The sequence below is a fragment of the Pimephales promelas genome, chromosome 21 (assembly GCF_988280905.1).
Source record: "Pimephales promelas chromosome 21, fPimPro1.hap1.1, whole genome shotgun sequence".
Taxonomy (NCBI): domain Eukaryota; kingdom Metazoa; phylum Chordata; class Actinopteri; order Cypriniformes; family Leuciscidae; genus Pimephales; species Pimephales promelas.
Genome location: NC_142789.1, coordinates 3,716,446 through 3,735,406, shown reverse-complemented (window position 1 = coordinate 3,735,406; position 18,961 = coordinate 3,716,446). Strand labels below are relative to the sequence as shown.

At 39.8% G+C, this 18,961-nt stretch overlaps 1 protein-coding gene across 11 annotated transcripts in view; it reads left to right on the top strand.

The window, feature by feature from the left end:
• Nucleotides 1-18,961, top strand: part of lrp1aa (low density lipoprotein receptor-related protein 1Aa) — a 194,953-nt gene that overhangs the window by 45,484 nt on the left and 130,508 nt on the right. For all 11 annotated transcript variants that reach the window (XM_039663238.2, XM_039663236.2, XM_089125057.1 and 8 more), the window contains exons 4-14: nucleotides 291-410; nucleotides 3,247-3,375; nucleotides 3,536-3,796; nucleotides 14,027-14,189; nucleotides 14,565-14,787; nucleotides 16,816-17,005; nucleotides 17,131-17,274; nucleotides 17,717-17,953; nucleotides 18,038-18,218; nucleotides 18,427-18,649; nucleotides 18,757-18,946. In XM_039663238.2, the coding sequence (XP_039519172.2) occupies nucleotides 291-410; nucleotides 3,247-3,375; nucleotides 3,536-3,796; nucleotides 14,027-14,189; nucleotides 14,565-14,787; nucleotides 16,816-17,005; nucleotides 17,131-17,274; nucleotides 17,717-17,953; nucleotides 18,038-18,218; nucleotides 18,427-18,649; nucleotides 18,757-18,946 (2,061 nt within the window). The remainder of the gene's footprint in view (nucleotides 1-290; nucleotides 411-3,246; nucleotides 3,376-3,535; nucleotides 3,797-14,026; nucleotides 14,190-14,564; nucleotides 14,788-16,815; nucleotides 17,006-17,130; nucleotides 17,275-17,716; nucleotides 17,954-18,037; nucleotides 18,219-18,426; nucleotides 18,650-18,756; nucleotides 18,947-18,961) is intronic.

The window sequence follows — 18,961 nt, the reverse complement described above, 5'->3', positions numbered from 1 at the left end:
GATTGTTTGTTCAATGTATTCCAACACTATGAACGTGCCGTTTGGTGAAGAAATGTGTATTAGACGTCATGTTAGCTGGATTCCAGTGCCTAAAGACTTGTGCTACTTTATAATTCTAGTATGTTATGTATAGTCTGTTAGTGAGTAAAAATTGAGCTTGTGAGATTTTGTGCATCATATATGCAGTCTTCCTGAAATCTGTTTCAGCCAGCAGTGTGAGTGTCCAGTATGTTTGTTCATAGATTGTGTTGTGTGTGACCCCTGTCTGTCCTCTGCTGTGATCTCTGTAGAGCTGGCGCTGAACTGCTCTCTCGCGGGTTGCCAGGACGACTGTGCTGTCACTCGCACCGGCCCCGCGTGCTTCTGCAAGAGCGGCTACGAGATCAGCCAAGACGGAAAGACCTGTAAAGGTCGGTTGCATGTGCACACACACTCACACCAACAAAAGTGGATAATTATTTTCATTTTATTGGAAACCAATTGGTAACCAATTTTTATTTTACATTTTTTTTAATAAACAGCATTCACACTAACTAGAGTCTAAAACACGGATTTTGTATATTGTATTTTGTAATCATGTAAAATATGTACGGAAGCCCTGAACCACAACGTAAAAAATAAATGTAAAAAAATCTGTATTTTTTAAATCTAGAATTTTGTGAGATTAAAGTCGAAATGTTTTGAGATTAACGTCGAAATGTTTCGAGATTAACGTCGAAACATTTTGAGATTAAAGCCGAAACATTTTGAGATTAAAGTCGAAACATTTTGAGATACAAGTCGAAAAGTTTCGAGAGTACGAAAAAACAGTCTTGAAGTTGCTTGTGTGCTTTCCTTTGTTTCACATTTCACACACAGGCATTCATAATGGTGCATAGTGAGTGTTTTACACTGTGTGTGTGTGTTTTGTGTGTGTTTGTTTGTGCGTTTGGTTTCAACAAGGAAGGAAATTCAAGAGGTGCCAATCTAACAGCATTAGGCTACCATTATAGGACGTTATAAAATATACTGCGCCGGAATAGACTTTAGCCTCTAGAAAAACCAACCCAGAAAACACTTTTCAGACTGGATGGAGGTATCCAGTTTAATGAATGAATGAATGAATGAGACATTTATTTCATATGTCTACTACACTCAAAGCGTTTCTATGGAAGACTGTTTTATCGTAAGGTTTTACTTTATTCTCGAAACATTTCGACTTTAATCTTGAAACATTTCAACTTTAATCTCGAAAAATTTCGGCTTTAATCTCGAAACATTTCGACTTTATTCTCGAAACATTTCGACTTTAATCTCGAAACATTTCGGCTTTAATCTCGAAACATTTCGGCTTTAATCTCGAAACATTTCGGCTTTAATCTCGAAACATTTCGGCTTGAATCTCGAAACATTTCGACTTTTCTCGAAACCTTTCGACTTTAATCTCGAAACATTTCGACTTTAATCTCAAAACATTCCGACTTTATTCTCGAAACATTTCGTCTTTAATCTCGAAACATTTGGTCTTTAATCTCGAAACATTTCGATTTTATTCTCGAAACATTTCGACTTTAATCTCGAAACATTTCGGCTTTAATCTCGAAACATTTCGACTTTAATCTCGAAACATTTCGACTTTAATCTCAACCTTTCGACTTTAATCTCGAAACATTTCGACTTTAATCTCAAAACATTTCGACTTTAATCTCGAAACATTTCGTCTTTAATCTCGAAACATTTTGGTTTTTTTTCTTGAAACATTTCGACTTTAATCTTGAAACATTTCGACTTTAATCTCGAAACATTTTGACTTTAATCTCGAAACATTTCGTCTTTAATCTCGAAACATTTTGATTTTATTCTCGAAACATTTCGACTTTAATCTCGAAACATTTCGACTTTAATCTCGAAGCATTTCGACTTTAATCTCGAAGCATTCCGACTTTAATCTTGAAACATTTTGACTTTAATCTCGAAACATTTTGAACTTATTCTCGAAACATTTTGACTTTATTCTCGAAACATTTCGACTTTAATCTCGAAACATTTCGACTTTAATCTCGAAACATTTCGACTTTAATCTCGAAACATTTCGACTTTATTCTCGAAACATTTCGACTTTATTCTCGAAACATTTCGACTTTAATCTCGAAACATTTCGACTTTAATCTCGAAATATTTCGACTTTAATCTCGAAGCATTTCGACTTTAATCTCGAAACATTCCGACTTTATTCTCAAAACAATTTGACTTTATTCTCTAAACATTTCGACTTTACTCTCTAAACATTTTGACTTTATTCTCGAAACATTTCGACTTTATTCTCGAAACATTTCAACTTTATTCTCGAAATATTTCGACTTTAATCTCGAAACATTTAGACTTTAATCTCGAAATGCTAGATTTTTTTTTACAGGCTTCCGTAAATATGTACCGTCTGCTAGTCATTTTCACAAATTATTTTTCATATTTTTTAAAGATATTTTAATTGTTTATTTCAAGATACTGATAGTGTAACTGTACAATGACCTTTTGTATATTACATGGATATTTAACATAATTACATAAATGATTGTATTATTTAATATGAACAAATATGAGCAAATTACAGTCATGCCACACTGTTTTAGCACATCTCATTTTTTTTCATTTGAATACTCTCATTTGAAAAAAAATGTTTTGTTTGTTAACATTATTTAACTACATTAGTTCAAATGAACTAATATTGAACAATACTTCTACAGAATTTATTGCCCACTTTGTCTTATTTTTCAGTCAAATTTCATCTTTTGAACAATTAAAATGACTGGAGTGACAAAATTGTGTAAAATAATAAGACTCAGGTTCAGAGAATATATCTGGAAACAAATGCATTTTAGCCCATTGGCAAGTTTTTACTTGTGTAATACTAGTACAACATTATACAACTAGTATATATAAAAGCGTGTGTCTGCCACAGAAAAATAATTGTAAAAACAAAATTAAAAAGGTAATTTCTCACAATTGCAAGTTTATATCTCACAATTCTTAGAAAAAAGTCAGAATTGTAGGATGTAAACCCATAGTTGCAAGATTGATATATAAAATCAGTAAGCTTAATAAAAAGCTAAATAGGACTTTTCATCTCACAATTCTGACTTTTTGTCTCAATAAACTTTCAGTTGTGAGAAGAAAAGTCAGAATTGTCAGTTTTTTTATTCCGTGGCGTAAATACTCTTCCAAGACAGAAACCCTGATGGAGTATTTATTGTGTCTGTGTGTGTTCAGATTTCGACGAGTGCACAGTGTACGGCACCTGCAGTCAGACGTGCACAAACACAGACGGCTCGTACACCTGCTCCTGTGTGGAAGGTTATCTAGTCCAACCAGACAACCGCTCCTGCAAGGCCAAGAACGGTAAGACAAACATAACAGTCCGAGATAAGATAAAATACACATTCTCCATTTCCGTTCCGCTCACGTACATGCATCCGAATCAGCCAGCCATTCAATTCATTATTATTGGCTGAACAGCTGTCATATTTGCGATTGAACGGGTGTCTTCCCGTTGCTGTAGTGCCTGTGGATCGTCTCCCCGTGTTGGTGATCGCGAACTCTCAGAACATCCAGATCACGTCTCTAAGCGGCTCCAGCAGCCCGTCGCTCTACACAAGCACAAAGCAGACCACAGCCATGGACTTCCTGTACGCACAGGAAACGGTTTGCTGGATCAGTGTGGGCGACGCCCCCGCGGGCACACACCTGAAGTGCGCTAAGATAACAGGACTCAAGAGCTTCACAGATGAGAGGACCATCAACATCTCCCTCAGCTTACACCGTAAGTCAGTCGGACGGCATTTCACATGGCAGGCCACTTCTCTCACTCAGGGTTGATGTTCAATAAGTTATAATTGAGGGAATTCATGTGAATTAATGAAGATGCTTAAACAAAGTTTTTGAGATTAGGAATATTTCAAGATTCACCTGCATTTAGCGGAGAAAAGTCATTAAAGACATCGTTAAAATAGTCCAAGTGACTACAGGGGCTCAATCTTAACTTTATCAAACGACGAGAACACTTTTGTGCGCAAAAAACAACAAAAATAACGACTTTATTTCAACTATTCACTTCCTTCTCCATGGGCCTGTAGTCAGTTAACGTAGTGTGATTGCGTAGAGCTACGTCACACGTAGGCTCACTATTGGCCGACGCTGGTCATGTGTGTGTGATGCGTGTGATGTACAATAACAGAAGCTTACGCTATTAAACTAGTAACCTGACTCGCGCAGAGGGAGAAATAAACGAATAGTTGAAATAAAGTCGTTATTTTTGTTGTTTCTTTGCGCACAAAAAGTGTCTCGTCGTTTGATAAACTTAAGATTGAGCCACTGTAGTCACTTGGACTATTTTAACGATGTCTTAATGACTTTTCGAGGACAGCAAGTTTCAATCCCTCAAGAAGCCTACGGACTGTATGCAGGAGCGATCTTAATATCTTAAATATCTTAATTTGTGTTCCGAAGATGAACGAAGGTCTTACGGGGTTGGAACAACATGAGGGTGAGTAAATACTGACAGAATTTTCATTTTTGGGTGAACTATCCCTTTAAAGGCAGGGTAGGTAGAAATTTTCTAAAAAACTTTTTTCCAAATTTGTTTAATTAGGGATGGTAAGATTCACCGATTCGCATCGGCATGAAAGCTAACGATGCGATGCATCGATTTAAATAAATTTCGGATACAAGTTGGCATTTGAATTGCGATGCATCGTTTCTAACATCTGCGTCGGTAAAAAACTATGTATACACACATACTGTAATTATTAGTAGATGTGCAATACTTTTACTATTTAGAAAGTTATCTATCATTTGTGACCAATATTTTATTATGAAACTGCTGCGTTCACACCGAATGCAAATAGAGTGTCTGGAGCGAGTGATTTCCATGTTAACAGACACGTTGGCGCAGGTCTGGAGATCCTGTGGCGTGAGATGCGTTTAACGCATTGCGATTTCGCCTCATTCGCGCACCCAGTTCGACTGGATTGATGTCTCCTTTCTGAACTGTCTCTCTTCGTGACTGCTGACGCTGTCATATGGTGCGTTCACACCGGACGCGAATAGCGCGAATAGCGCGCCAGGCGCGAATGATTTCAATGTTAAGTCAATGCAAAGACGCGTTAAGCGCATAAAAAATGAGGCGTGGAGCGTGGCACGGAAGACGCGAATACGCCTCAAGGCCAATTTATACTTCTACGTAGGGTGCGCGCAGTAGGTACGGCGTAGCATACACACAGACGCGTCCCACACCGCGTACCCTTTCGCCGTCGCCTGATGCGCACCTCTTCAAAAATGTAACTACACGTCACGACGACGCGGACCGCAAGATCGGTGATTGGTCGGCTTGGTAGCATCGCATTTCCTCCTACGCATTTCCGCACGTACCTTCTCACGCATTTCCACTGTCTATGATTTCCACACATACCATCTCTTCCGAAGTCTTCTCTCATTTCTGTCTTTCAGTTTTAGTAATTTCACTAAAGTGAACTGTTTTTCCACCTCAATAAGCTCCAACTCCAACATGATCCGCTCTCTTTCAGTCGCTATTGCTTGTAGTAACCTAGCCGCGAGGAATCTAAACACAGTGGAACATTAAAACCCTCCGCCGCCAACTAGTGTTTCGGAGCAGTACTGCAGAGCAACCAAGACCTGAACGCAGAAGTATAAATGCTCACAACGGCGTCGCCTACGTGCGTAGCCAACGGCGTACACTACGGCGTACCCTCGACGCAGAAGTATAAATTGGCCTTCATTCACGCGTCAAGCGTCAAGTTCGCGCGAATGGCGCGAATTGAGCGTCTGCCGCGTTAAGCGCGAATGATTTAGTTAGTGCCATTTGTGCATTCACGCGTTTGACGCGAATTCGTGTCTGCCGCCCGAGTTGAAAAATTAGACGGCACAATTTTCCTTTTGTGCCTTCTGATGTGTCTTTTTTTTGCCTGTGCTGTTTGGATTCACTCTTCAGTGATCAATACTACTTTCCATAGGCGTTAAAAGTACAATAACTGCATCATTGACATATGCATGGTGCAGTGCTGCTTCAGCACATTCCGTGGCTGTCTAAACTGGGTTTCATGTGGTTAATGAAGATGCTGGTTTTCACGGAAATGCGACGAAGTGGCACAACTGTGTAGTTAATTCACCTCTGAGTTTTTATGAAAGACATGAAAAGTGGAATCAATGAAGTTCTGGGGAAAAGATTCAAAAGATTTCAGATGGAAGGAAACTAAACAAGTTTGGGAAATGACCAGAAACTGGGATTGACAGAGGTTGCAAGGATTTACAACATCAGAGAGAGAGAGAGAGAGAGAGAGAGAGAGAGAGAATGGGAGAGAGAGAAGCTGTTTCTCAAACCAGAGTGACATCATCGAAACACTTTTTTGAAATGTTAAAGAGGTCATGATTTGAGAAATCAAAATTTCTCCCAATATTTTGAAATGTAAGAAGCGATTGCACTGCAAAACATACATTAACATAACATTTGAGTTTTATGAGTCAAAGCGATCAAAGACCGCATACAGTTCAGAAGCCAATGTGAATTCCAAGGCAGCATTTCCTTAAAGGGATAGTTGACTTTGAAATTAATTTTTGATATGTTTCAGCTTACCTCAATGGCATCCAAGATGTAGGTGTCTTTGTTTCCACAGTATTTTCAATTTTGACATTTTTCAGTCAAACCGTTGTTGTCTATCAGTCATACACTGGAGGCTAAGGGGGTCCACCAAAAAGCATGCACAGAGAAGTCCAAATTAAACATGATTTAATGACTCGTAAATGTAAGTACACATTGATGGCCTAAGACACGAAACGAGCGGTTTGTGTGAGAAAACGAACAGTATTTATATCGTTTTTACCTCGTGTAATCATAGCCATGACAAAATGATCTGACGGCACGGGCGCTTCGGTTTGCGCATGTGCCGGAAGTGATCGCTTGCGCGCCTACGTCACTCTTTGTTTATACAGAGATTTCGGAAGTTTTACCTTTCACTAAACATATTTAGATATACGGGAAACCGCAATGGAAGACGATTTCGGTATATCTAAATATGTTTAGTAAAAGGTAAAACTTCCGAAATCTCTGTGTAAATATTGAGTGACGTCACACGCAAGCGATCACTTCCGGCGTAACATTGAACTGATTCAGTTCGGTTCAGTTGGACATTGCACAACTGATTCAGATCACTTGGATTACACAAGGTAAAAACGATATAAATACTATTCGTTTTCTCACAAAAAACGCTCGTTTCGTGTCTTAGGCCATCAATGTGTACTTACATTTACGAGTCATTAAATCATGTTTAATTTGGACTTCTCTGTGCATGCTCTTTGGTGGACCCCCTTAGCCTCCAGTGTATGACTGATAGACAACAACGGTTTGACTGAAAAATGTCAAAATTTAAAATACTGTGGAAACAAAGACACCTACATCTTGGATGCCCTTGAGGTCAGCTAAAACATATCAAAAATTAATTTCAAAGTCAACTATCCCTTTAATCTTCCTGAAATCCCAGAATGCATTGCAACTTGCTCAGTAAAAAAAAAATTGCACTCTTATTTTTTCTGTTTTGTCTCTGCTTTCTTGGTCATCTTCTATAGTTGGATCACTAGTTGAGACAGGAAATGACTGTGTTAACCTGGAGTGCATATTTTGGGTCTTACAACAACGCTGGCACTCAGTAACCATCCAGATGGAGATTTAGGCCAGAAACGTTACTCTACGCAAGAATGCAGTCACGAACGAGTGTTTGTGTTCACATACTTTTGTAGAGTATGTTTAGGGCCTGTTTTTGGGTTTAAGTGATAGTTAGTGTGAATACTTCCAGGTTCTTGGCAGTTTTAACATGTTTCTCAGTCACACACTCCAGGTCAGAGGTCACACAACACTATGCCCTCACTAGGAAGCGATAAAGAGATCATTGGCTTCCTGTTGCCAGTTAAAGATAGCGCTGCCTGCTGCGTGAGTGAGAAAGAAAAACTAAAGGGAGAATAATACTGAAGAGGTGAAATAGTGATCTTGAAATCTACTTCTCAAGCTAAAAACCTTCCTTTTCCAAAGAATGAGCAATTTAATAACTTGAAATAGTGTCATTAAAATGATTTGGTATTTTCATTGCACCATTTTCAGTTTTTAAGATATCGGTTCAAATGGCATTCCTTTCAAGAGAGCTCATCAAACTGAAGAGCTGCTCTAGAAATGCTGTCGTGAACCCGGGTTCAGATCTCTTTTAGCTGACGGTCTCTGGAAGGGTCACACAGGAAATGTGTTTGCCGTGATTCATGACCTCAGCGTGACATGAAGATGAGGCGACCAGATGTTTTCCACTCTTCTTCTTTTCTCATTGTGGGATAGTGGTCTATTCTCTTTTTATTTCAACAAACGGAAAGAGACTATTGTAGAGACTTCATGGAAATAGACGTTTTAATGCATGAAGAACGTTTACCTCACTAGTTCACCATCGCAAATTATGGTATTAATATCTATAATGTCAGATTGCAGTATTAAAGGAGTAGTTCACTTTAAAAAAACAAACTTTTGCTGATAATTTACTCACCCCATGTCATCCAAGATGTCCATGTCTGTCTTTCTTCAGTCGAAAAGAAATGAAGGTTTTTGATGAAAACATTCCAGCATTTTTCTCCATATAATGGACTTCAATGGGAACCAAACGGTTCAAGGTCCAAAAGACAGTTTCAGTGCAAACTGCAAACTGTTCAAAGGGCTTTAAACGATTCCAGACGATGAATAAGGGTCTTATCAAGCGAAACGATCGCTCATTTTAAAAAACAAAACAAAAAAGTTTGTTTTATAAGCTCAAATGCTCGCCTTGCTCTTTTCTGTGTGACTCTCCTGTTCGAACTCATTCATCAAAATGAACAAATCCTTTTCCGACTCAATTTGTTCATTTCGTTCGTTGAATGAACCAAATGACTCGAAAAAAGATTCGTTCATTTTGATTAGAGACCGATAGATAAAGGATTTTGAAGGCCGATGCTGATACAAATATTTGTTAGTTTTAAAATCCGATATAGCGGCCGATATTTTTATTTTTTTATTTCAGAAACTGCTACAATAGTAATTTGTAGTTATTTATGAGTTTCAACTAAAATAATATGATAATGCATTTTAAAAAGAAACTTGTTTCTTTTATAGTCACAACAGTACAGACTGATGATAGTGCCATTAGCTAGCTTTGTGGTTAGCTAGTCTATAATGAGCCATACTTTAGCAATGGATTACGTCATACTGCAAATTGTAAAACATACATTTTCAATATAACAGGCCATGGAGAGATGATACATCTTATTGCTATAACTGTAGCAACGTAACGTAACTATTACTAGCTAATTCTGCTTCACTCTCGGCTTATTTAACAGCAGCAAAACTGGACATGATAGTCGTGTTTTATTTTTGAAATATTCATTTATCGGCCATTATAACTGCCGATGATGCCTAATATCGGCCGATAATATCAACCTGGCTCTAATTTTGATGAACGAGTTCGAACAGGAGAGTCACAAACGCGCATCACAGAACAGAGCAAGGCGACCATTTGAGCTTATAAAACTTAAACTTTTTTTTTTTTAATGAGCGATCATTTCGATTGACAAGACCCTTATTCATCGTCTGGAATCGTTTAAAGGAACAGTTTGCACTGAAACTGTCTTCTGAACCTTGAACCGTTTGGTTACCAAGTGCATTATATGGAGAAAAATCCTGTAATATTTTCATCAAAAACCTTCATTTCTTTTCGACTGAAGAAAGAAAGACATGGACATCTTGGATGACAAAGTTTTTTTTAAAAGTGATCTACTCCTTTAATATGACTGTAAATACGTTGTTGTTTTAAAATAGGGTTGGGCAATTAAAACAGGACACGGTTTCACATTGAAAATCAGCTATGGAGCTCCACAAAATGTAACGAGACCTGACTTGAGACTATGTTTTAACACGGTCTCACTCAAACACACGTGTGCTCATAAATGCGGCTTGAATCTGCTAGGAGAGATTGAGTTCAGCCCGTGAGATACACTATGCAGACGCTTCCCATTGAACAACATCTGTCTGGACTGCACTCTTCCACAAGCCATGATCCATAAGTCCATATGTGTCTGTGTTTATGTGTGTGTTTTATGAGTGGTTTGTGTAGGTTGCTGGGGTTTGCGGCAGCATATTTATATTCTGTTTTGTGGAACATTTTCCAGACGTTGTGGTTGACATGAGGCGACCCAACACCCCATCCGTCTGCGGCTCTGGAGCTTTATCAGGAAAACGTAGAAAACTGACATGTACATGTGGAGATGTGATGCTTACACCACCTCTGTTTGCGACCTTTACATCCATCTCTTAAAGAAACGTGTGTGTCGTTTAGTATCTTGGACCAAAATGTCATGTGCATGTTCTTCAGAGATCAGGAGTGTTTGTTGACTAGCGGCATTCCAGTAAATTCCTCTTTTGCGTTGTAATTTGCTGTGTCTCAGCATAAATAGCGAAAAGACAGGATGTGCGATGAAGTAATGTGGGGGAAAGCAGAAGGAAGCGGCTTTCTGACATACGGTCTGCTTGGTACAGAAGTTTCCGGAAAGCCTCTTAAACGATCATGTGCTTGAATCGGCTCACGCTTAACCGCGTCTGCCGCACATTTCTGGCTCCGCCAACATTCAGGGCATTGTTTTGGTTTTAATCTCTTTTTTTTTTCTCTGAAAATCTGTGCTTTGCTTGACCTATCTGTGTTTATTGATTGACTTAACTGTTTCCTTATTCTCTCTTTATTTTAATGTGAACCATTTGGAATGGTGTCAGCAAGTCTTGGACCCTGTTTTGGTACAAATCAATGATCTCTGAGGACTCACATTTATAGTTTCACATCAGACTTCTGTTCATTATGTTGGTGTGTGCAGTGTGAAGTTCTTCTATTGCAATTGGAAGCAATCCAGCCTAACTGGCAGAGGTGAACTGCTCTTTATGCTAATCATAGAATAATGCATTTTAATTCCTTCTTATCCCCAGAGAAATTACATTCAGTGAGTAACTAAAGGGGTTTTAGGGAAGACAAACCAGACAAAATCAAGATTATGTGGGTTCAAATTTGGTTGTACAAGCAGAGGGACATAACACGATGCTAACAACTCTTGAACAACCACCAACTATTTCATATTTGTGAGCATTTTTGCCTTTATTTTTTTTAAAGACTGTTGGGACTGAATTCAACTTTGGCTAAGCCACGCCCTAGAATGTAGATTGACCAATCACAGCGCAGCCAAGAAGGAGCTCCCACACAGACTCGGACACTTTTTTTACATCGCTCTATTGACTTTCAACACAGGCGTCTATTACCGTCGTAGTTTTATCCAAAATATGGTTAAACGTTGTGCCTCGGGCATTTGTAACACAGATACGCGTTTCCCAGAGAGGTTGGAGGGGGGTCTCCGTTTTTTCCCTTCCCAAAACCGAAGTAAAATCCTGACAAGTGTCGTCTTTGTATTAAACTGGACGTCCTCAGTCAGCTAAACCCCGCAAAGATCAACAAGCACATCTTTTTTTAACTTTTAACCTTACTGTGAATGTGAAGTTATACTAGTTAGACCGTTTTATAATGTTTTAGGTTATGATTTCGGTTCTCATACCGGTTGTTGATACGCTAGCACACGCTGCTAATAAATACAACGTTATACTCGTGTAGTCCGTTTGCTTTGTAATAACGATTATAGAAGTGAATAGAGACTTACCCAGCTTTGCTTGAACGGTGTTGCTCCCTGATATTGTTAGTCCCAGCCTCCGTCTCGATTAGTAGGAAATGCGGTGATTATTTTTTTGACTGTGACCGGTCATGTTATGCTTTTGCCTCTATTTTGGATGCATTGTTTGTTTCTTGCGCTTCACCTCTAAATATGTCTTGAATATAGCCTTCGAACGCATATTGCAGCCCCTTTTGCCTACTTCTATCGGACACTTTATTTGCTGCTTATAAAAGTTTGATAACATTTCAGCAGGAAGAGCTGTCGCAGCATAAGCCATGCAGAGTGCAGATGAAGTTTGACGGATGTAGCAACAGTAACTAAGGGGGGGCGGGGCTTAGCCAAAGGTGAATTGGGACGGGATCTCAAATCCATGGTTTCAATGTATTGTACAATGGTGATGGGCCGTTATAAGGCACGGCTTTTATATAACTATTACTACATATACCTGGCGAGGGTTTTAAAATTATAAGTTATTGATGGCAAATTCGTAATTATTCTGCCAAGCAATGTATTCATTTCAATGGATCAGAGGGTGGAATCAAATCAGGACCAAGCAACTTGCTCCATAAAAGCACAAGCCAGCAAACAATAGATCCAAACACATCCATGGTTTCAGTATGGACAGACATATTATTTACTTCATAGCTGTGAACCTGGCTGGTCAGGACATAAAAAGGCGTAAAAAATGGCAGACCACTTGTTATATTGTCAGATGCCTTTAGTTTTGAACTCCTGAGCTTATTCTTGAAATGTCAAGGCTGTTTGAGAAACAGCTTTAAACAAACTCCACTATTAATAGCACAAGGTTCAAGATGTAAATACAGGCCTTTGTTTGTCAGGCAGGCTCAACGCATTTTCATATGAAGCCGTCTCAGGAAATGAGAGCTAGAGCCATTAGTCCATTTGTTTTCATTTGGTGTGTGTCACAACTTAGTGGAATTTCTTACCCTCCTTCCACGGAGGTTCCTCTGTGTTTTTTCTCTGTGGCGTTCCTCTATTCTTGCATTGTTCAGACGGCAGCTGCCCTAAGACCCATTCGTCTTCCTCAACCGTCAGTACACTTGCTCTCTTCTCCAATCTTTAGGGTTTTTGAACTGTGTTTTTAATCACCGGCTTTCAGTCCGGGCAGCTGGAAAAGTTTAGACAGGACTCGGCTCTTAAATAAACAACACCTTTGGGGATACAACCCTTGATTCCGGTAAACGTCTGGCTCTTGCACAATGGCCAACTTTCCTTTGTAGAAACGAGAGAGGCCAACACTGTCTCTGTCTGCTCCCCTGAGCCTTCTATCTCTCCATCTGTCTGGGTTTTCCTGCATCTCCTGTACAATTTTACCCAACAGTCATGGTTTCTATGCCTTCCTGTGCCACTCAATGTTCAAATGTGCAACATCCCATTAAAAGTATGCTTTGGTTGAAAAAATGGATGTCTGGGGTTAAAGGAGGAGAGGTTCAGATACATTGAGACGTTTTGACGTTTTAAGGTCAGAATGGGGCGTATTGAGGAGGTGGGGGGCTGCAAAGGAGCAAGAATCCACGGTTAGCCACAGCGATCGCAGCTGTTAAAACAACTTTTTTGGAAATTGTGTAACATGCACACGTGCCTTCAGATAGTCCCCTGACTCAGCTGTTTCAAAGAGAAAAAGCGTCATTGTAGAAGTGAAAAAGAGAAACGGTTGCTAGACCACTGTATTATTATTAGCACTATTTTAAAATAGAGACTAAACTGCAAGGTTGGTAAATGAATAATCAGTGCCAGTCAGGCACCATTGTGTTTATTTGCATATAAATGAATGCATGCTTACCATTCTTTAATGTTTACTTTCTTAATAAATGCCCCTCATCTTATAGTCAAGATTTGGTTGAGGGTTGAGTCCAAGTCAAGAACAAATTCACATGCTCAAGAGGTCATGACAAGACCAAAGACATGAAAATATGGATTTTGGACTTCGAGTCTTGAGTCCTAGACTGTATTTTCATGTATCTTGTCTTGACTCGGACTCGAATGAGCTGGTCTCGACTGCAACATAGGGTTTTAGCGTATCTTTTGACTCATTATGAGGCAAATTTTAACAAATGTTCTTGATTGAATGCAATAATCAATGATTTCAGTTTGTTCTACAACTGTTAAAGGGGTTTTGGAACGATTCAAAAGAAGTACTCCCAATTTAAATTGAGATTTAAAAATGAACAAAACTGCATAATAGATGAATAGAATGGGAGATCATCATTTCTGTTTTACATTTCTCTTCATTCTCTGTTCTTTACAGATGTAGAGCAGATGGCTATAGACTGGCTTACGGGAAACTTCTATTTTGTTGACGACGTGGATGATCGAATCTTTGTATGCGATAAAGATGGAACCACATGTGTGACACTGTTGGATCAAGAACTCTACAACCCTAAAGGCATTGCTCTGGATCCAGCCATGGGGTATGAACAACGCATTCTCATCCCAAGGCGTCATATACTGACGCTTTTGCCAATGCGTAGACATCCAACGCACATGGCGTCAATATAACATGCACAGAGTATGGGTAGGTTTAGGTCTGGGGTAGGGTTAGGGTTAGACCACTAGGAGGCGCCTTCTGCCCCATATATATCTGCGTCTCATATTGATGCTAAAGGGTGCCATGTGCGTTGGACGTCTACGCATTGGCAAAAGCGTCAGTATATGACACCTTGGGATGAGAACGGGGTGGTATGAACAATTAGATAGTTGAAAATAAAGCAGTTACCTTTATCAGTATCTGCTAAATGGTGTACTCATGTATAATGATTACTTTCTCCTTCGTTTCTCTTCAACAGAAAGGTTTTTTTCACCGACTACGGACAGATCCCAAAGGTGGAACGCTGTGATATGGATGGACAGAACCGAACAAAGTTGGTGGACAGTAAAATTGTCTTCCCGCATGGCATTACCCTGGACTTGGTCAACAGGTTGGTCTACTGGGCTGATGCTTATCTGGACTACATCGAGGTAGTGGACTATGAAGGCAAAAACAGACACACCATCATTCAAGGACTGTTGGTAAGAAGCAAACACCAAGATCAAATGTTTTACATGTGGTTGCACAAGAATGTGTTGCTCAATAACTCATTTCTCCATTGTTTTGAATCATTGAAATGACAATGAGTTGGTAAATCTAACATTTAGCAATGATAACAGGATTACCATCTTTTTAAAAGCAGAAAAAGATCCCACACACCTTCAGAACATGCCATCCATCTAGACCCCCAAATATCCATCTGTCCATCAATCATGCATCTATTTTATCAATTCAAACTTCTAGCATCAGCCATTCACCTCTTAACCATCTGCCCATCCACCAAAGTCAAGTCAAAAATCAAGTCCAGGTTTATTTATAAAGCACATTTGAAAACAAGAGATGTTATAATAAAGTGTTACAATAGAGACAAAATGGAACGAAACCCATTCAAACATCTATCCATCCTAATGTCCATCTGTTGCCCTATCTATCAATCATCCACCCATCGTTATTCGATCTGTTTATTCATCCATCCATCCATTGTAACTTCGATTTATTTATCCATCCATCCATCATAACTTGTTTATCCAATCCATCCATCATAATGTTGATATGTTTATATATCCATCCATCATTCATTCATCGTAACGTCTATCTGTTTATCTATCCATCCACCAATCCATTCATCCACCCTAATGTCCATTGATCCGTCTATCTATCATCCATTCAAATGCCCATCCATCCATCTATCCATCCATCATAAAGTCCATCTGTTTACCCACCCATCCATTCTAATGTGATCCTCCATCCATCCACCATAACGTCCATCTATTTATCAATCCTTCCATTCACCCATACATCCATCAACCCATCCATCATAATGTTGATATATCCATCCATCATTCATTCATCGTAATGTCTATCTGTTTATCTATCCATCCACCAATCCATCCATCCACTCTAATGTCTATTGATCCATCTATGTACCCATCCATTCAAATGTCCTTGTATCCATCCATCCATCCATCATAATGTCCATCTGTTTATCCATCCATCCATTCTAATATGATCCTCCATCAATCCATCATAACGTCCATCTGTTTATCCATCTGTTTATCCATCCATCCACCCATATATCTATCAACCCATCCATCATAATGTTGATATATCCATCCATCGTTCATTCATCGTAATGTCTATCTGTTTATCTATTCATCCACCAATCCATCCATCCATCCTAATGTCCATTAATCCTTCTATCCATCCATCCATTCAGATGTTGTTCCATCCATCCATCCATCCATCATAATGTCCATCTGTTTATCCATCCATCCATTCTAATGTGATCCACCATCCATCATAACATCCATCTGTTTATCCATCCATCCATCCATCCATCCACCTATACATCCATCAACCCATCCATCATAATGTTGATATATTCATTCATCATTCATTCATCGTAACGTCTATCTTTTTATCTATCCATCCACCAATCCATCCATCCATCATAACGTCCATCTGTTTATCCATCCATCCATTCTAATGTGGTCCTTCATCCATCCATCATAATGTCCATCTGTTTATCCATCCATCCATCCACCCATCCATCATAATGTTGATATATCCATCCATCATTCATTCATCGTAACGTCTATCTGTTTATCTATCCATCCACCAATCCATCCATCTACCCATCATAACGTCCATCTGTTTATCCATCCATCCACTTTAAATTTCAGCAGCTGTATTGAACCTAACTTTTACCATTTAATCCATAGCATTGTGAGAGTGTCTAATAGTGGCTTGCATTACTTACTGTGATAAATGCTTCAGTAGATGGGAGAGACATTGTTGTTTCATTAGTGCTACTGAGTCATTTCATTAAATCTGATTCTGTAAATATATTAGCCTGATTTCCTCCTCTCTGCTTGAGTTATGGATCACATTTCGCTGCTCAGCCCAAGGCTAATCTGTGTGTTTATGTGCGTCTCTTGCTCACTGAAGCGCAACTTCCCAAATAATAGAATTAATTGAACAATAATTAAATATATATATTTTTTTCTCAGATTGAGCATCTTTATGGGCTCACAGTCTTTGAGAACTATCTATATGCCACAAACTCAGACAATGCCAACATGCAGCCTAAGACCAGTGTGATCCGCGTCAATCGATTCAACAGTTCAGATTACCAAGTGGTCACCCGTGTGGACAAGGGAGGAGCTCTACACGTTTACCACCAGAGACGCCAGCCCTCTGGTATTCAACTCTTTCTCATCTATTGCTCAGCTGTATAGATTGAGCCAGGAACATATTTAAAAATGCAACCACTACACCACAGTCAAGTTCCAGCTCACTCGATCTCTCTTGTTACTTTTCTTCAGTGCGGAGTCACGCCTGTGAGCCCGATAAGTTTGGGAAAGCTGGAGGTTGTTCGGACATCTGTTTGTTGGGCAACAGCCACAAGAGTCGGACGTGCCGCTGTCGGTCTGGCTTTAGCCTGGGCAACGATGGCAAATCGTGCAAGAGTGAGTGACATCACAGCCAATCAGATTCTACTTCATCTGTCAATTCACCATCAGATTTACAATAGTTCTGCCTACTTAAAATGGAAATGTTTGATTGGCTCAGGTTCATTAAGCATTTGTTATTTCAAACTCTCGCACTTTTCTTTCACATAGTTCCTTAGTGATGTCTATGCATATCATCTAGACTGAAGGTTTGACCCACACTTTAGCTGAATCGCTCAAAGAGATGAAGGTCTTTACCGTTTAGCCCCAATATTGATTTCAAGCTGTTTGCTTTGAATATGCAACGAACTATTGGTAGAATTGATTTGTGAACTGTGAGTGACCTCTGAACACATGACCTTGAAAAGACAAGAAGCAGAGATTGGAATTGATCGCAAGAATCAAGTTATGAGATAGACTCACTTTTCACTAAATTCGGTCCCTGGTTTCCAATCCGCAGAGCCTGAGCACGAGTTATTCCTGGTGTACGGGAAGGGTCGTCCGGGCGTTATCCGTGGTATGGACATAAACCCTAAAGTTCAGGATGAATACATGATCCCCATCGAGAACCTGATGAACCCTCGAGCTCTGGACTTCCACGCACAGAGTAACTTCATCTACTTCGCCGATGCCACCAGCTACCTGATTGGCCGACAGAAGATCGATGGCACGGAAAGAGACATCATCCTTAAAGAAGGTGCTAAAAATGTGAATTCGTTCATTTATTCATCTTATTGCTGGTGTGTATTCTTCATTTGGTCATGTGTGTATGGTTTTCCAGGGATTCACACTGTTGAAGGAATCGCGGTGGACTGGATGGCCAATAATCTCTACTGGACGGATGACGGTCCCAAGAAGACCATCAGTGTTGCTCGGCTGGAGAAAGCTTCTCAGACCAGGAAGACTCTCATTGAGGGCAAGATGACCCATCCTCGAGCGATTGTGGTGGACCCTCGGCACGGGTGAGCTCGAGATTGAATTGTATAGCAGTTGTTGGGTTATTTGGTGGGCTAATTCACAAATGTCATATTGACCCAAACTCTCACTTATGCACACTACATGTTTATTTGGTTGAGGTTTAATGTTTTTGAAAGAGGTAGATTTAAAAATCAATTTATAAAGAAGGAGTATCTCATTTTTCCCAGTCAGAACTATGCTTTTCTCTTTCAGCTGGATGTACTGGACTGACTGGGAGGAGGACCCAAAGGAGAGCAAGCGGGGGAAGATTGAGAGGGCCTGGATGGACGGAACCAACCGGAACGTTCTTCTGACCTCGAAGACGGTTCTGTGGCCCAACGGCCTGAGTTTGGATATCCCTCAGGGGATCCTGTACTGGGTGGATGCTTATTACGACCGAATCGAGATGGTTTATCTCAACACTTCTGCACGCAAGGTTCTGTCACACACGTGTTTGCATTTAAGAAAGAAAAAAAAACAAGAGATAACAGCCGATTTACTTGCCAGTTGTCGATGATGTAACATCATATTGTTTCTGCTTAGACGGTTTATGACGGACAGGAACTGAACCACGCCTTCGGCCTGTGCCACTACAAAAACTTCCTGTTCTGGAACGAGTACCGCAGCGGCAGCATCTATAAACTGGACCAAAACACCAAAACGGTCACTCTGCTACGCAACGAACGGCCCCCCATCTTTGAGATCCGCATGTACGATGCCCAACAGCAGCTAGGTAACAGTAAAAGTG